This window comes from Lycorma delicatula, chromosome 4 (assembly GCF_047948215.1).
Source record: "Lycorma delicatula isolate Av1 chromosome 4, ASM4794821v1, whole genome shotgun sequence".
Taxonomy (NCBI): Eukaryota; Metazoa; Arthropoda; class Insecta; order Hemiptera; family Fulgoridae; genus Lycorma; species Lycorma delicatula.
The window spans coordinates 184,562,543-184,583,461 of NC_134458.1; the positions used below are offsets into that span (position 1 = coordinate 184,562,543).

Consider the following 20,919-nt stretch of genomic DNA (forward strand, 5'->3'; position numbering starts at 1 on the left):
AAACATCCGGATCGTAGAAGCAAATCCTTGGAATTTTTCAAAAGAAAATTACATAAATTGAGAAATCAACAAGCTTCTATTTGTAAATCAACCCATATTGATAAAAATACACTTGAAGCATCTCATCTCGCAGCATTAAAAGTACGGTAGCTAATATCTCCAAATCCCATACAATCGCAGTAAATCTTATACTGTCTGCTGCAATTGATATGGTCAGTGTTTTAATAGGCGTGGAAGAAGAAAAAAATCTACTTTTAACGACATAATATCAAGGCGAATCAATGACATGGTTGCCGGTGTTCGCATTAGATAATTCAGCAAGTGAATTTTTTAGTATTCAACTTAATGAATCAACAGATATGGCAAACACTTCTCAGTTCTTATGTTTTGTTAGATATGAATGCAATAGATCCATGCTATAGACTCACAAAAATCTCACTCGCAATGTGGTTTTGTGTGTTTCTAACATAGATCCAAACATATGGAGAAAATTTTAAACGACAAACAAACCCAACCATCTCATTAATTTATTTTCTTTTTGTGTGAACTTATAAATATAAGTAAAATATTTATAACAAATGATTTCTTTCCCATAAAATGATTTCATTTTTGTTTACGTGTAAAGTTGTAGGCTAATTTCACTGCCCCTCGAGGTCGCAATCTCCAGCGGTTAAGAAACGCTGCTGATTACAATCTCAAAAGAAAGAGTAAATTTAGTTTAAAAACATTTAACCTATTTAAATCTCAAAATTCACACTACACTTTACGAAGATTAAGACTGCATGAACCATTAAATCAATCAAATTTCATGAAAAAAATCATAAGGCAGGGATAAATCATCCCTGCCCATGAAAGATTATGAAGGGAGGTTACACTTTGATGTTTATACAATTGAAAACTTTCACTAAAGAAGTTTTAATAAATTTGAACTTCAAGTATGTTATTGGATATTGGTTCTCTAACTGGTTGTCCAAGACAACTTTTTCTGTTTCTGTTTAGCCTCCGGTAATTACCTTTCAGATAATACTTCAGAGGATGAATGAGGATGATATGTATGAGTGTAAATGAAGTGTAGTCTTGTACAGTCTCAGTTCGACCGTTCCTGAGATGTGAGGTTAATTGAAACCCAACCACCAACGAATACCGGTATCTATGATCTAGTATTCAAATCCGTATAATGTCCACGACAACTGCACACCTGTTTTGTAGGCAGATAAAACTTAACTCAAAAAAAGTAAAGTCAACGTTAACATTAAACTAGTCAAAGAGATATCTTCGCCTACAAAGAAAACGTTTAAGGAAGGGAATAACAGTTAAAATGTTACGATTAAAAATTTTCATTAACGCACTTTTAAGAAATTTAAACTTAAATAAATATAAATTTTTCACCATTAAAATTAATGCAAGTTTTAACTTTATAAATAAAATAATGTTTAAATCACGTAGTCACTCTTTTAAACTCAAATTAAAAGAGGGTAAATTTACCCTCTTTTAATTTCAGTAGAAATAATTAATTTTACATATTTTACAAATCATTAAGTACCATCATTTATTAATTATAGAACACATTAATATAATTAAATTTATATACAAAAAGGCTAATAAAGTACTGCAAAACTTTTTCATTTAAAAACCTTTCCAGCTTCGCCGGTGTTTTTTATTGTTTATTACGACTACGATTTAAGCATCAAAATTTCCAAATTTCAAATAAAAAGGTTTTTTATTTTGGGGGCTCCCTTACTTTATGGGAAAGATTAAGGAAAATTTTGTTTATAAAGGTGGATCCTTAACGAAAAGTAAATTTAAAAAAGAATTTAAAAATATTGAACCAATAAAGTATAACTTTTATGATAATAATGTAAAAACTGCTTCTTATTTTGGATCCGAGATATATTATAGGAGCCAGAACTACTTAAGTTTAAAATGCCCTTAAAGTGATAAAAAAAAAAAATGTAGTAATAAAATTAAAAATTTACATCCCAAATACAAAAAAACAGATATTATATTTTTAGAGGTGGGGAATAAATTAAAAAATAGTTTTTTCTGAAATATAAGTTAAGCTTAATAAATTTGCTTAAGTGAAATTTTCTTTAAATTTAATATCCGATCTAATGAAGGCTAAAATACGAATATAGAAACTTTTAAGAAATCTACTTTTTTATGGTCTCTGGGGTTAATAAGTTATGAAAAATTGTAGATATTTTTTGATAGCTCTATGAAAAATGTATAAAATAACAATTTTTTTATAAATATTAAAACCAAAGGGAGATAGAAAAAATCAACCTATTTTAATTTTAAGAAGAGGTGGGGGTTTTTTTTTGAAAAAAATTTGTTTGGATTATTTATATATACAATGTAGTTAACAAATCTGCCAAAGTATTTTATAAAAAGCTTCTGAAGAAAACTGATTTTTTCGCGATATCTCCCGCTGAATGGATTTTGAAAAAAGTAAATGATCAATCAATGTTCCATATTTAGAAATATTTGAGCTAAATTTTAAGAAAATCGGTTCGGTCAATCCTGAAATATAAAGCCAAAAGCAGTCCAACACACACATATACATAAATAAGCTTTTTAGTTTCGATGAACTAATTGGAACCTTAAAGGCAATGATTTGCAATAAAACCCGGTACCCCATGATCACCATACTGTCCTTGTTAATAAAAGTCGACATGTTAAAAATTTTATTTGTTTTCTGTTATTATTTACATCAATCTTCTTATAATTAAATTCTCTACAATTTACGTTTAAAAAATGTATGATTTATTGCCAATTTAACAACGTTATTGTACGTCAAACGTAAAAAAATGTGTTTTTTGACCCTATTTTTGGCGTTTTACATGGTATATCTTAAAAACTAAGAGAGATACAGTTCTGGGATCAATTTTTTGTCGATTTCCCAGCTCAAAAACCATAAGAAACAATTAAATTTGTCGCTTAATTGACCTTCCCAAAATTTAAGAAAGCCTAAATTTACCTGGAGGAACTGAAACTTGCGGGAGCAATCTTTCATCCTGTATAACTCGCTAACGAAGCGTTTCGGACCTACGTTTATATGAACTTTTGTCTTATATTTAGCCTCTAGAATGAATTGTCAAAGTATTGCCGTATCCTCCTGAATCATTCTGTGTATACATATCTGTTCTTGTATTATGCATATTTTATGTAGAAACGTATGTATCATAAGGATAAATATAATGCGTTAAGGTTAAAATGCCTCTAAAATGAGCTAAAATAATTTTGTGTTTTCTTTCTAGAATTTAGATGGCTGAGAAGATACAACAGTGCAGATGAATCAAGTATCACAATGTACGATTATTACATAATAAAACGTTTTCCTTCAACTTTGACTGGAAGAGTTCTTACACTCATTACACTGATTACTTGCTGGACGGGTAAGTAACTTTTATTTATGACTATTTTATCTACACACACATATATATATATAATATATGAATATTATTATGAATAAATAATAATATTCGCTCACATAATAATAATAATAATCGCTCACATGTCGTGAGCGATTCATAATCAACGCTCAGCAAAATATTACTGAAGATAAATTGAAAAAAAAAATTATTTTTCTTACGTTGTAAATGAAAATCAGGAAAGAATTTTTTGTATTACCGAGTTTAAAGGGTTAAAATAGAGTAACAACGAAATTTAATAATTTTTAATTTCTCGGTAACAAATGAAGAAATCACCTTGGGATTTGGTGTGTGTCATCTTCATATAAATATTTAAAAAACAATTTCTAGTGTTTTCGAAATTCAACTTTCAAGGGGGAGAATAGAGGTAAATAACATTTGAAAAATGATTGCAAACTTTCCCCATTTTCGACTATAATAAACGAGGTATTTAGTAGAGCCCAAGCCCAAATTTCCTAAACCAATTTTCGGTTTTTATTGAATTTTGATTTTTTAAGAGATGCGACGGTGTCCGGCGCGAGGGCTTAACCAACATAATCACTGCTACTACTACTGCAGTAGTAGCTACACGACTGATTACTTTTGGCTCCTAAAAAACATAAAATTAAAAAAGATTAACCGGGACGGGAAAAACAAATAACTCACGGGCAAAGCCGTGGTGGGGATGTCAGTTATATATAAAGGAAAAATTTACTCTAAAATTATTATCATGCGAATAACTTAATCTAGTCCAGATAAATTTTAACAAACCATTTACAATATTAATAGCGTCTGCAATCATTATTATCAAATATTGCAATAATTACACATCCAATTTGACCAAAGTCATGAACCAATTATAATCAGACTAATTATAACACTATGTCGGCAGTAAAAGCAGACTCTTATGGGTCAAGTTATGGAATCAGACATCATAAAAAGATAATGGTTCTCCCCACGATAAAAAAAATAAATTGCAAGCACTACAAATTTTCGAAAATCAGGAAATTAAAATAAAATCAAAATTTAAATAACTCAGAAAAGTAACAGCCAAAACGTTCTACAAAAAAAAAAAAAAAAACGCTAAAAGAGCGTACGCAGAAAATGGCGTTAGCGGTCAACTTAACACGAAATTTATGTAATAAAAAATTGCTTTCGCATAATGCTAAACTCCCACTTTACAAAACAATTATCCTTCCGGAGGCGTTATATGGCGCTGAGTATATGCAAAATCTTTCGGATAAAGACCTTTTTAAAAAGAAAAAGAATTTTATATGTAAGGACCCGATTACCAAGACGGAATTTATGTAAACTAAGAAGTGAAACAATAATTTATAAAAATAAATAAAAAATAAAAAAACATCACCCGGAGAAGATTACAATTTTTCGGGTATTTATACAGAATGAGCGAAAACAGATTGACAAAACAAATATTTAACTTTTATAAGAGTAAAACTATTAAAACCTTTAAAGAAGTAGAAAAGGATTCTAAAATCTCTAAAGAAACGTGTTTAATTAGAGAACAATTTAGAATATTAATCAAAGAATTAAAATTTCCAGAGAAATAGGATAAGAGGAATATAGGTATCCTGGGAGTAAGATGCGGAGCCCATCTCGGGCACCGCAAGAAAGTGTGCTTCGCATCGTCTTTTAGACCACAATACAGACACTCCAGCGACGGCGGTCTCCCTCTTGCACATAACTAGCGTTGAACGTTCCGTTGCCGGACAGCCTCTGGACCGTCCAAAAATCAATCTCGCCACACTTCCTTGAGATCCATTTCTCGATTCAGAGTATCAGTCTGAAAGCCCACCTGCCCGTTGAGGCCCTAAACCATCTCGCCTGCCAATGAGCCATTAGTGAGACCCTGGCCACCCGTGTCAGACCTGTCATTAGCCAGATCTGTCCTTACCCTGGTATCTTTAATAAAATCTCTCCCCTGCTAAGTCTATTCTCAATAGGTTGTAGTAAGCCACGTTCCAAAGTAGGGGAATTATCTCCCGAGTCACCCCTCGTTCCATGGTCACGATGACCTCTTCTCGCTCTTCCGACAGAATCTTCAGCTCCCTACTCACAAGATATTCTTGGGCAATTCTAACTAGATAAGAAGCCACCTTTCTATCGTTCAGCTGATTCAAAATAGCATCCCATTTTATGCTATTAAACGCATTTTTGATGTCAATCAATACCACCAATGTTATGCATCTGGTGTGCCTTGTCCCCGTGGTCACCGCATTCACAAGTTTCATTGCTCTCGCTATTGTATCGACCGAGTACCTGCCTTTTCTAAAACTGAATTGTCTCGCAGACAAACCACCCCGCTGTTCAAGCTCTAGCTCCAAACTCCTTGCTAGAAGAGCTTCAAAGACTTACCCAAAGTACATATTAAGGATACCGGTCTGAACCCTCCATCACCTTTCTTGACAAGCACAAGTCTTGCAGCTTTCTAGCTCTTTTGAATACATTCTATCTGGATTGCCTTGTTGAACGACGCCAGCAATGTCACAGGCAACGTCTCGGCAATAACTGTGGAGATGTCCGCCGAGACGCCATCAGATCTAGGACCCTTACGTGCTTTAAGTTTATAAACCGCATATTTTAGCTCCACTACAGTATGTTCTTCGGCTACAATCTCTCTAGGTCTCCAGTTTCGGTCCGGAGGGAAAAGTGCCTGTACAACGTCCTCCAGTTGCGCTCTAGGCAGTTTAGGCACTGACCTGCTGAACCTGACTATAACTATCCAATAGACTTCCCCCAAAGGGTAGTCATCGAGTTTGCCACAAACCTCCTTCCATTTCTGTCTCTTTGATCTGATTATTGCCCTTCTGAGGTCCTAGCCAATCTCAGTTGTGAGACAATAGTCTCATCCGATAATAAATCCTGACATCTTCTTCTACGTGTTAGGATACAACGGAGTTTAATGCAGTTCGTTCTGATTCTCGAAATTTCAGTGTTCCATTAGTAAACTGGTCTGTGTCTATCCCGGTTATCTCGATCGTCCAAGGCTTCTTGGCAGGATTCAACTATAGCATCATAAAACTCATCCGGCTCTAGCTCATCATGGCCAGATACTTTCCTCACAATCTCGGTATCTGTGTCGCACGCATCCTCTAGAGGTCCAAGAAATCTGCGCGGCTACTTGGAGGATGCTCAACGATCATTTAAATACGTCTATAATCGCTGAGCGTCTCATCCTCCAACACACGCCAATGTACGTCACACGTGTAGGTCTCACTGACGAATGCCAAGTCCAAGGTGGATCCTCTACTGCTCCTATAGAATGTGTGAACGCCAAAGACATTTACACACACCATGCCAAGGGTGGCCATAACATCGGCAAGTTTTCTGCCCCTCTCATCGGATATCTTAATTCCCAGCTCCTGGCATTTGGCATAAAAATTGCCTCATACAACTATCGGGCCCCTCCGGTTCCTTACTTTCGAAGATAGCTCTTCAAGAATCTCTCCAAATTCCTAAATAGGCATATTTGGGGAAATGTAATAGCTGAAGAAGGACATCCCCGCCACAGCAATCCAAACAAACCCCTTACCTCCTCACTCTTAGCAGTGTACTGTTTAGTCACCATGGTGATGGTACAAGCGCATTCAGGATTCGTGACCCATCTGTAGTCCTTTAGAACGCTAAGATTAGGTTCCCAGACTAGCAGGAGGTCTCCGTCAATGTCCCTCGCAATGGCCCACAGGAGATCGTGAGATTGATGACTCCTGTTGGTATTTACCTAATATCATGAAGGTATTAATTAATATCTTCATGATTCTTTACAAAGAGGGCTCCCTCCCCTGTCTGTGGCCCTCCGCACCACATTTCTGGCAGGTCATCGGTTCTCTGCAACCATACTTATAATGTCCTTCCTTGCCGCAATTAAAGCAACTGCGGGATTTGTCCGGGCCTTGACATTTTGCGGCCTTGTGGCCCACCTCACAACACTTAAAGAATCTCTCGTCGTCATGGCAGGGGGTCACCCTACAGGACACTATCCCTATGCGTAGTCGACCTTTTACTGTTGTTTATCCGGCTCCTCGTCATGAATAGCTAACGAGGCCACACGCGTGTTTGAATATTAATATTAATGTTGGAACTTATATTATATAATTAATATTAATATTATTATTAGAATATTAATATTAACTTCAACAGATTTTTTTGTTATTAAGATGAACTATTTTACCCTCTAATGATTTTTTAGTCAAAATACTCAACTTCATTTTATTACTTACACTTAGCTTAAAAAAACTGCAGAATAGTAATTTATTTTTTATTACTTTTAACATTACTAGACTTCGGTGAAACATAAAAAATTCAAAAAAATTATAATTGAAATTTTATTGAATATCTAATATTTTATTTCCCTCGTCTAAATCAGTCGTTTTTGGATTATTATAGTTTTCTAGTTTATTATAGTTATTTGTTAAATCAGTGGTTTCCAACCTGTTTTGGCTGACGACACACTTCACTGAGCACCTGCATTTTTTCGGCACACTTATTTGTTTTTAATTAATAATAATAATGATACCGGTAATAACAATATGAACATATTCTCAGAATCAGACTATCAGTGTTCATAGATGTTAACACGCAAGGGTACGGATTATTCTAAAAACAGCAGCATGTTGAGCGACGTCAGAAAAAGACAAAGGTATATACCGAATTATCGAATTCGGTATCAAAGGAATACCGAATTATCTGCATTGTAAGTCCGATTTAAAAAATCTGATGTGGACAACACAAGACTTTCTTGTACGCATATTAAATTACTTTTACACAATTTTTAAAAATGAAAAGTACATGAAATTTTATTTCATTAAAAACTTAAGATACTTTTTCATATTTTTTTATTTTATTATTATTGAATTGTTATTCATCATAACAATTGTTTTACAATGAGAGGATAAACATTATTAATAAGTCATTATATTTAAATAAAAAAAAAAAAAAACGTTAAAAAAAAAAGATAAAGTCTGGTTGGAATCGATGTGCCTTCAACTAGATTAAAATATTTCATTAATTAAAATTTTATTTGGAACTCTGGAACCAATTAATGTAAGTACCACTTATGATATATCGTTGAAAAGCTCTCAATGAGGGATTATTACTGCAGTTAAGAAAAAGTCCAAAATCCAATTTTTTGGGGATTTTGGGCTTTTTTGTTTCAGTCGATTGTAATCAAAAGGGGAGATGCACAACTAGTTTTACAACATTCATAAATCCATAACTTCAACATCCTACGGCTAATCGCTTTTGAGTTATGCGGGATACACACGTACGTACATACATACATGCATACGTACGTACAGACGTCACGCCGAAACTAGTCAAAATAGATTCAGGGATTGTCAACAAAATGGATATTTCCGTGAAATCTGGAAACCGACATTTTTCGTGATCACAATACTTCCTTTACTTCATTCAAGGAAGTAAATATATATATATATATATATATATTTTATATATTATATATATATATTTTTAAAATTGATGTAAAGTTTGTACTAGAGTGTTCTACAGAGTTTATCAACATTTGATGTTATGGTTGACAGGCCAGCAGACAAATCATCTTCAAGATGTATCAGACTCTGTTTAGATTCCACTATTTTGATTGTGAAAAATGCTGGTTCGCACAAGTATGACGTTGAAAATGGTAACAAAATGTTTATTGTCCTCTTTATGTTTGTGGGATACTGACATCGTGCATAAATCCAAAAGTACTGTACTAAAGCTCCTAAACTTTTGTTTTCATGGTAGAATCGCATGACAAGTTTAACAATTCTTTTTTTCATTGACAGTTAGGTTAGTGAAACTTTGTATATTGATCTCGCCAGATGTACCAAAAGGAGAAATTACCTATTCTAACTTTGAAAAAGACAAGCTAGGAAAGTATTTTGTTACTGAAATTTGTAACGTATTTTGACGTTCTTTTCTAACTTCTTCAAGCATTATTTCTTATTTTGTGTAAACTGATTTTCAAAACTTTCCCTCAGTCTTGAAAAATCTCTACGGATAAATTCCTCAACATGGCAACATGAACACTTGGTTTATTATAAAGTGGAAAGAGTAAACTAAGCGTAGTTGTAAGTTTAAAAACTGCTTAAGTTTAAAAACATAATACCTGTCTAAAAAATACATAAAAAATTACGATAATTGATAACAAGCGTCCAAAAAATTAGATTTCTATTTAAATAAGTATTAAAATAAAATGTCTATTTCTTTTATATTTTTAAAGATGGATAAATTTCGACAAACAGGAGAATTCTTAATTCTATTTCTGTATATTAAGTTATAATGTTTTCAGTGTTACAGAAATTGTTACAAAATGCTGAATTATTTATAAAGGAATTCATAGCACTATACTTCGAACAATAAGTAATTACGATATTGATGTTTTTATTATTTTTTGTAATAATGTTTTACTGTTTTATGACTAATGTTATAGCTCTATAATTTTATATTTTTTTAGTAATATTCCTGTAATATGTAACTTTATTATTAAATTTTAGTACAAAATTATGACAAATATAATAAAAATTTCTTATGTATTATGTGAAAAATATGTTTTCTTATTTCTATAAAACACGGCAATAAAAGGCGTTATTCAAAAGATAAATGGTAATAAAACTGCAATAAAAATACAAAACTTTCTTTCTAATATTCTTTTCATATAAAAGCTAAAATTTTCAATGGCAAAACAATCCGATGTCGTTTATTTCACTTCTTTTACGATTGGGTTCAAAACATACATAAAAACTCGTTTTTATACGTATATATTTCAGTAGGCTATCTTTTCCCTTTTGCGAAATATTTGATGTTTTTTATTACGTCCTTTAATGATATTTAAATGACTGGATCATAGAAACGCACATCATTTTTGCTTATAATATGAGTTAATCAAATAAATATTATTTATAAAATAAAAAGTTCTTATTCAATTTTTAACGTAAAGTTTTTAGGTTTATCACAAAAAATAATTTTGATGTAAAGTAGATCTTTAACATGAATTCTTGAATAATTTATTTATGTTATCTTTAAAATATAATTACGATTTTTTTTTTTTTTTAATTACCAGTCATTTTTATTACTCTACGTTCTATTTATTTCTACTATTAAGTGATTTTTCTAATCATAGTATTCTTTCATCCTGTTACCAAAATAATTAATTATATCTTTCCTTCTTGTTATTGTTCCTTATCATTAATTTTCCTTATCAAGAAATTAAAATTCCTATCATTAATTTTAGTAATTTGAGCAATAACTGTTTAATTTTTTCATATATATTTTTATATTAGCCTTTCTCTTGAGATTTCAACTTCAGTTAAGAAGTTTAGGTTTTATATAAATATTTATATTTTAAATAATTTTATTTCTACTGGTTTTAAAGGCCTAGTATTGATTTAAGTACAGTTATAAAACAAAAATCTTTAATAAACATTTAATTCATGTTTTTTTATTTGAATCTACTATTTATTAAACTAAATTTGATGTTATATATAACTTGAGACAAACTGATGTTGTTTTAATCGGTGCATTTTTAAGACGTAAAGATATCACTTGGGACAAAAAAAGTAGGCGTATAGTAAACTTAAACTACATTCTATTAGTCTTTTATTTTGTATATTTCATAAGCTAAAATCGAATTACTTTTGTTGAATACTTATCTAAGTAGTTGTTAATTGTTAACATATCTATATTTGTGATACAAAATAAATAAAAACTAAAAGTTTTATTATTGCAAGGAGCTTCTTCTATAATTGAGTATTTCTTTAAAGATTCATCCTGTTTGTCTAATGTATAATTTTAAGCTGTAGGAAAGGTTTAGTGAATTATTTCTCTAAGTAATAAAAAAAAATTAAATTCTTTGATAAAGATTTAATAATTTTGGTTATAGTTTCTTACCCTTTGAAATGGAGAGTCATTTGCAAACAGCGTTTCATTGTAACATATTCATACAAAAATAGCAGTTTTCATATATTACGCAGTTGTATTCTATGATCTATTTTATTGTTGAAAATCTTCAAAATGATTATTCACTTTTTTAAAGACGTTATTTTAATTATTATATACAATTATAATTACTTTTGATTTATGAATAAATATTTTATTATTAATAAAATATTTTTTAACCATTATAATAGAAACAAAATTGGACATTACAATGATTGAAGGAAAATACATGCTGCGAGACATTAAATGGGATGCTGAATTAAAAAAAGAAAGACACAAACTGTAGGTGGTGGACAATATCAACGTTGAAATCACATATGAGAGGATGAAATTAACTTATTTCTATAGAAAAACAAATGAATCCATTTATTTCTATATTAAAGAATGCTGGAGATTTAGAATAATTATTGGTAACTATAAAAAAAAATATATATGAAACAGGGAAATGAATTATGGATAAATTTAATGTAGAACAATAATGAGTGAAAATAAAAAAAAATAAAAATAATTTTATTCCTGTTAGACTGCAATAAGAATGTTTTCTACGCTCTTTCATCAAACAATTATGATATTTCGATACTTTACTATTTGTTTGTTTCTAAACTACGAAAAATTGTTAGATTTTAATCATATTTTCAGTGTATTTTTTTCATGAGACTTCCCTTTGTTACATAGGTGGAAAAAACATCTTCTTTTTCCTTATCTGAACAAAAAACGAACAAATTTAAGAAATACGGTTACAGACTTTGAGATAACTTTTATACGAAAGTCTGTAAAAGTTCTTGGGAGTGATTTTTTTTTAAAGATGTTCTTTTGATGTTTTCTCAGTCAGGATATATTTTATAGAAAAAAAACTAGAATATTTGTTAAAACGGTTAAATTTAAACTTTACCTAAATCTTATTTGTAAATTTTGAAATGGTAACTGTGCTTTTTATTGTCAGTTCCCATTCCTTATTTTTCTGTATAGTATGAGTGTTTCACTCTTAGCTACAGCTACAATTATGATAAAAGCGAGTTTTATGAATCTATTATTTTAAAACATTCTCAACTACAACGGAATTTAATAGAATAGTTATAAAATTAGAACAATTTTCTGCAAATTATTTTACTTTACATTAGTTACAGAAAGAATCAATGTTTTTTTTATCTTCCAATTTAATAAGGTTGGTTCATAAAGAAAGAAAAATTATTAAAAATTACACTAAGATTTTCTTTGGCTCAATACATTTTTTTTGATGGAACGATGTTGAATAGACCTGTGAGAAGTGACAGGGTGTTTTTATAAGCGCGCGCACCATCGAATACACACACATACGATCACACATGAAAAAACACACAAAAAATATCCTAAACCCCAAAAGCAGATTAGAATATCAAAGAGGCTTATTTAACCCAGCAAGCCGAAAGGATATTCCTTTTAAGTTTTCTTTCAAGAGGCTATGACGTAGTCAGTAAATATCTTAGAGAAAAGTAGCCTGTTTTAAATCACTTTGTAACAAAATATAATATGCAAACAATTATACACTTATTTTTTTTATAAAATATAAATCAATAATATACTAAATTAAAAAGAAAATGAATGTATTGTATACAACAATTTATGAGAATAGGTTTTTTTTAACCCTGCCTCCTGGAACCAGACTCCCAATTAAGCATGAACATGGTTCCGGGAAGTGCCTGTGCTTCTAGCCGCCAGAGGAGGGAAACACCAGGTCTCCATCACCCAGAAACCGGGACTCGGTCCTTTGTGCTTCGCCTCTAACGAGGACATCCCCGAAGGGACGGCCCCGCCGGGATTCAGTCTTTTAGCTCAGGGGCTTGACAGTCCCCGCACTTCATCACCACCACCCACCCGTGCAAGCACGGGCAAACGGCAGCTCGGTACGAAGCTGTCCCTCACCCCCTCGCTTCCCGATATTTCATTTGCAGTATTCCCGACACAAAACCCGTCACAGTGTCGAAGTCCACCGAATTGCGTAACATCGTTCCAACGATGGTCCCCACCTCGAGATGCCCAGTTACGGCAGTACAGTCGTGGCGTTCCTCGTCCCATCGCGGGCACTGAAATATCACGTGTTCCGGCGTGTCTAACTCCGACAGTAGGGATAAAAGGGGTCTTCAGCTCTTCTTCGTCCACACAGGTATTAACGAAAGACCGTATGGCCGGTCAGGAATTGTGTCAACCAGAATCCCAGTTCGCCAAGCTTCCTCCCGGCCCATGGCTAAATGTGCGTGATCAAACGATGCGTTCACCTCCCTTTCGTGCACGCATCATGAGAATAGTTTATAACAATTTTAATTCACGCCAACAAAAAATAGTGGATTTACTTCGCTGTTTCCTATGAAGCAATTTCAGTGCTTCATATAATAATTAAAATTATAACGGTTCACAAATTCTACAACACGTTACACTCTGCACCGTTGGTTTCCTACGTTAAGACTGTAAATCAGAGAGGTCTCAATAGTATTGGAAATTATCCGGCAGTCAATAATTGAGTGCTTTTCACCATGATAAAAATGTAATAAAAATTACTGAATTCCTGTTTCATCATATTTGTATCTGTAAATCATATGCAGAGACAGTAAAAAGTATGAAAACCTCTCAACAACTTTAAAACCGTTTCAGATGGAATACTGTAACTTTCAGGATAAGATATCGGTCAATTACTTTACCTTTTGACGAGAAATAGAATGTCAACCTCTTCTTGGAGGTGGCCTAGGAGTTTTATCTCAAATATTTTAAATAGTGACGCCATTTGTGTGATAAATCATTTGAAAAGTTTTTTAAGGCAAGAAAAATTATATAAATAAAAATTTATTACGTTGTCTGTACCAAAAATGGCGGCTGGATAAAATTTTAGTTTTGAAAAGAATTACATTGAAAATTTAAGAAACTAATTAAACCAATTAATCAAAAGAATTTGATTAATTGGATATTATAGAATAAATTTATTTAAAAAAAAAATTAATTACCGTAACGTTTGCTTATTTACTTACATTTCATTTTAATAAATGTTCCAAGCGTGAAAATATTTGAAGCATAAATGACAGCGTGTCAGTCGGTTGTAAAAGGATGATATTGTATTATTCAGTGATTCCCTAGTGATGTTTTGTGCTGTTTCTCGAATTATATTTTGTAAATTATCGATATTTTGGGGTTAATTATGATAAACAATACTTTTAATATGGTCCCGTAGGAAGTAACCCGATGGTTACAAGTCGGGCGATCTCGCTCGCCATTTTATTTAACCTCTTCGGCCAATTCACCTTCCAGGTAAAAATGCATTTAAAATTTCACGTACCTAAAGACCGAAATGAGGTGGGGCACCATCTTGTTGAAACCAAATCTTTTGGAAGTTGGGTCCACAACATTTTGAATGTTTGGAATGATAAGGTCAAGAAGCAAAGCCTCCCTCGTGTTTCACTAGGTTTACATTTCCAGCAGTAATTACAAGCCCAATCAGTCGTCCACCAACACCCGCCCGTACATCTATTTTGCCTGGATACTGTGTATTTGCCTCGCAATGCCAGTGTAGGTTAATAACAGTCTAGTATCGACAATTACGGCGATTTATATTGCTGTTTAAAAAAAAATGTGGCCTAAAAACTATATTGTTTAATAAATTAAATCTGCACAAATATTGTTCATCATTATTTCGCAGAACTCAAGTCTTCGATGGTAAGTCATCTTCATTAAGTTCTTGGACCAGGCGACTTTTGAAGGTTTTGAAATTCTTACTTTGTAATGTTCGAATCGCTGAACTCCTGCAGCTGTTCGAGTCGAGGAATGAGGATTCTTAATAAATTCTTGCATAATCTCTAACGATTTATTATTATTGGTTGCAAATTTAGGCCTCCCTGGTTTTTCACTATTATTAATGTTTCTTCAAACTGTTTGATGGTCTTTGACATTGTACCTTTTGAAAGGTACAAAGGTACGAAAGGTTTTGATTATTAAATGTTGCATTGAACAATTCAGAAACTTAACTACACGTCCTAACTCTATCACCAAAGCCCCTCATCATTAAAAGTGTGATCCTTTCCTGGTCACTAAGTGACATGTTACAGCAGTGTTAACAGGTAGCACAGAAAAAATTAATTCAGTAATAAACAATTACTAAAAAAGGAAAAAAAATGTAAATAACAATAATGGCCTACAGACGTTTTAAAGGAAAATAAAAACAATTAACCTACCGATCACAAATAAATTCTCATGAGAAACTAGCATTGTAATAATGAAACACTCTAAATGGAATACTACACAACACTGGAGTTAGCTTCATTTTTCCTGAATTCTATCTGAACAGTTAACGAAATTTCGGATTATTTTATTTGGAACGGTTTTAAAGTTGTTATGGGTTTACCATACTTTTGACTCATTCTGTTTAGACTTAAAAATATAATGAAATAAGTAAAAATAAATAATCGTTGCTAATAAATTATTATGAAAACGGAAAACTTTTCTGTTTTTTAATCAAAATACGCAAAATCTACCGAGGTTAATATCTTCAATAATGCTTACATAACCATTTTAGGTAATCACTTCAGTCTTACTACACTTTAAATATTGAAAAACGTCCGCGAATTTTGCAATAAAAAATCTATTTCTTTAAAAAAGACCCGTATTAAGCATTAAAAAGATTCTATTCTATTTCCTTTCATGTCGATCTAAGAAAGATGAAAAATAAAAAAGAACAACCATAAACAATCAAGCAAAGTATGTTAATAACTATTCAATTTTCATGACTGCAGATTAAGACATTACCCAGTTGTAAAAATTACACAGTTGTAACTTTTCAAAGAAGCGAATTGGGGGATTCATTATTCTGACCAATGGTATGTAGCAGATCTAGTCATGGCAGCCAATCAGAATGTTCATTATTCTTATCAATACCGGTCCAATAAGAACTTTCCCAATAAGCCAATCATGAATCAGCCATAAAATAAAGATGTAAAGTTCTCGTAGTTCATTTGGTTGAAGATTAAATTTAATTTTTTTATAAAGTTGCTCTTTTGATAAAAGATCAATGAATATAAGACAGATGGACTATGTTAATTATTTACATTAAATTCAAATTTTTAAATATTATTTCGTTAATAAGATAAAACAAATAGTCTTTGTTTTTTTCACAAAAATAAAAAAAATAATAAAAAATAAAATTACTATAATCTAATGAATTCAATCAATTTTATATCTTAATTTTATATTTTCTTATAATTTCTACGCTTGGTCTAAATGGCCAACCAATTTTATGTAATAATTTTTACATACTATTATATAGAATTTTCTATTTATTCTTAGTACTTGCAGACATTTATCAGAGAATTATTAAAATTCATTTTTTAAATTTAAGGCCTTTCATACTAGGAAGTCTGATCGAAGGCACTTCTCACTAAGGTGTCAAATTTTTACAATAATTATCTTTTAAAACAAAAAACAGACTTAAGAAAATTGTTATAATATGCTATTTTTAAGCACTGGTACGGAGTTGATAGATTTATTTCACAGAAGCAAATAAACGACATGTGTCTTTCTTTCTTTCTTTATTTTTTTTTTAATTCATGAAATTTATTAATTTATATTGATAATACGATGAATGTAAGTAAATCTCTTTTATAATGGTCGTGTCTAGAAGAAAAATTTTGGTTTTGAATTACAATTTTAATTTAATTTTTTATTTCAAAAAGAAGTAAATATTGAACAGCTTTAAATAAAGATATGCAATTAAAATATTAAAAGGTTTATTTAATAAAAATAAATAGAACATTACCTGTATATAAACATTAATAAAAGGAATTAATAAACATTAATTAAGTAGAAATTAATTCCTTTTACATGTACATGTACATGTAATGTTCTATTTATTTTTTTAAAATTTTTCTTTTACAAATTAACATAAAATAAAATAATTCCGCTTGACAATATCAACATTATTCTATAAATTTATTTCATTTAATATAAAAACGTTTACTAATAAATTACATTAAATGTTAACTTTTATTTGACAAAATAAGTTTGTTAACAAGCTAATAAAATTGTAATTATTAAGTTTTAATTGGAAATTATTTAATATTTAAAGTTAGTTAGATTTACATTTTAATAGTTTTAATTAATTCATAAAAGTTTGATATAAATTTTATTCCATTTTGTTGCAAAATAAAGAAAAAATAGAAATTAAAATAATATTTTATAAATATTAATTAAAAAAATAAACTTTTAGAAAGAATCTATTAAAGAAAAATGAAAGAAAATATTAAAATGCAGCAAATTATAAAATTCGATTGGAAAGTAGAACTGAAAAAAATTATGAAAATAATGAGACTTAAAAATTTGTATCTAATATAAATAATTAACAGTTCATCTCTCCTGTGTTCACTGATTTTTTATCAAAGGCCTTTCCTTTATACAAAAATCAAATTTAGCCTTCAACCAAAATCAGTAAGATTTTTAAATAGAAGATACTGGTTACTTATAAATTCTTTTAACAAATATTAATCTGTAAAAATTCCAAACATTCAGTCAGAAATCATAGTCAGAAATCATTGTCAATTGACACCGTTTAATTCTTTTTTTATTGTAGAACAGAAATTTACAAACGGTTTCTCCTAACGAACCCATAAGTAAATACGAGTAATATGCTAAAATATCACACGGAAGAGGGCCACGCAATGATGGCCCTCTTCCCACGAAAACAAAGTATACATGATTATAATATCAGTAAGTCCATGTTAATAACTTATAGTAACAACTAAGAAAATACTAGTAAACACTCTATGTCTTAAGCACTATAATCACTAGGTTCTATAACGTGTCCAATCTATGGACTACATGTTTCTAACACATTCAGTATGCACGCGATGTTTTTTGTCAAATAGAAGATCCTCATGAACATATGAACACAAGTAGATAAACGAACGAATTAGAAATTAAACACAGACATAAATAAAACGCTGAGAAAAAGCAAATTTAGGTAAATGCAAAGCAAGAACACAGAAACAATAATAGCGATAAAAAAATAACAACAGTAAATAGGTAGCAACAATGGAAGGTTCAAAGCAAGGGGATTTACATGTTTTTTAGCCTAACAATGTAGTTAGAACTGAAACGGTCAATCTCATTCCGAACATAAAAAATAAAAATATTTTTTAAATAAAATGAAAAAATTAAAAAATGAAAGAGAATTTAAAATAAAATTTAATAAAGTTTTAAAGCTATCTTTCATTCTGAAAACACCTTATTTGGTAAAGAAAAATCATAAGTAAAAAAATTATAGTAAAAACATCAAATTATTAAATCGAAAGGATAAATAGTTTGACAAATTTATAGAAGTGCTATTTTAAAGGTTAATTATGTATACCAATAATTACGTGATAAAGTTTGAATGAAATCCGTTCTGAAACTAAAGAGCAATGAGTTCCAATATATTATCAGTAAAATTCGTAGAGCTGAAATGTTTTGGAGAGGAGAGGTTATTTAAAATATTTTTTCCTTGAATATTACTTCTATTGAAAATACAACAAACAAAAAAGAAAATTCATTTAATTTTCGGAATATTACGACCTCTAAATTTATCCGTTCCTCGATGAGTAAAGAAGAATTAATGATAATAATGGAAAAATTATTACTAAAATTCAAATTTTATGTAAACGTAGCTCACATATATAAGCCATAAATAATTTTTTTTATAATTTATTAATAAATTACCCACCCCAATCCTTTTAAAAGATTTATCAAAATAAGTCTTTGCATCTCTAACTCATAGCTTCGGTAATTCCATTGTATATACGTTTGCGGAAGTCTATCTCGTTTCTTTTTTTCAATAGTAGGGTTCTATTCTCATTATTTCTCGAACTATCTTTTTAATAACATCATTCTAACATGTCTATACCAACTAAGGTCACCTCTTCTGGGCGCAATAATGCTATTATTCAGATCCATCCATTAGATACTATCTCACTAGGAACACAATGCATCCGAGAAACCCAACAACTACTTCTAAGGGCATGTATTTCAAGACCCTGATTTAAATACTGTTTAGATCGCCGCAAACCATCGTTCAAGACGATCTAAATGGGCAAGAGAAACATTTGTTTTTGAGTTACGCCTAGCAAAATGTTCGCCCTGATTTCAGCCCTTCTAATAAAAAGAAGCCTTACTGTAATTTTTGGGACCAAAATTAAGGGGTAAAGTTGGTGGTTTCTTATGTAATTTGAGCCGGGAAATAGGATAAAAAAGATCCCAGAATTGTTACTTCTGTAGTTTTTAAGATATCCGATGTAAAACCCAAAATTCGGTGTTGAAAAACATGTTTTTTTAGGTTTGTTGTACAACAGCAACAATTTAAAAAAATGTATCTAAACAAAATCAGTAAAGAAAAAATCATCTTTAGTATCCAAAACTAATATTTTATATTAAAATACTTACTGAATTTTCACAAAATATTTAATTTTATCAAACATTATTGTATCTCCAATACTTAAACACCCAAAAAAAAAAAAAACGTAACTAATAAATGCGGAATACTTAGTAACAAAATTTGTAGAGAATTTAATTATGATAAATTTAATGTAAATATAGTTAGTGAAACAAAATTAAAACATTTAGACTATTAATTAATCTATTTTATTACTACAATAAAAAACCGATATTTATAAGTTTTTATTTACTCATGCACAATATGCTGATATGTTTTTTGTGTACGGCTTTTGCGATGGAAATGTTTAGTTGTGTATGAATACAAACCTAGATATCCAAACTGTGGTTTGGATATCTAGTAGTAGTAGTTCCAAACCATAAAGTATCTTAAAGTAATATTTTGTAGTAAAATTCCAGCTCATGAATGATCTGATCATCAATCGGTACATGGTGATGGAAGGGAAAATATTTCTCAGGTGGTGCAGCGAGCATGCAAAGAATTTCTACACGACTCAATAGCCTACAAAGTAGAGTATGAAGGACATACTTGCTCACAGACTGCGCCCTTATAGAAAGATTCAGAAAGTTCACCAAATTCAGACATCTCCAGCTTGGTGACCATACCAAACGACTGCAATGTTTTCAATGGGTTAACAATAATTACCACTGAATCCCGTTCATACTATTTTCGGATGAAGATATTTTTACTTGTAATGACGTTAACAATACACGGAATTCACATCGGCGGTCTGAAGAAAACCCACATGCCGTAGTTGAATCAGATTTCCAGTAAGGATTTTCGGTAAACGTTTGGTATGAAATAATCGACAACAAATTAATAACCCTTTTCATATTAGAACAACGTGTCACGGGGAGAAAATGTATGGAATTTTTAAACAATGAATATCTTACAGTACATAAAAATTTCTCAGTAGTAAAGCGAATTGAAATGTACTACCTACTTGATGGAGCAACAAGACATTTCACGAATGAAGTAAGACAATTATTCTTAGGTGTAAAATTTACTGGTAAATGGAATGGATGTTGACAGTAAATAAATTAGCAACCTATATCACCCGACCTCACTCTCTTAGATTATTTTTTATGAGGATGGATGAAATGCGAGGCGTACAAT

General features: G+C 30.8%; 1 protein-coding gene across 2 annotated transcripts in view; it reads left to right on the plus strand.

Moving 5' to 3' along the window:
* LOC142322993 (uncharacterized) overlaps positions 1-20,919 on the plus strand; it is a 596,487-nt gene that overhangs the window by 23,271 nt on the left and 552,297 nt on the right. For both annotated transcript variants that reach the window (XM_075362089.1, XM_075362090.1), the window contains exon 2: positions 3,258-3,395. In XM_075362089.1, the coding sequence (XP_075218204.1) occupies positions 3,308-3,395 (88 nt within the window). In that variant the 5' untranslated portion in view covers positions 3,258-3,307. The remainder of the gene's footprint in view (positions 1-3,257; positions 3,396-20,919) is intronic.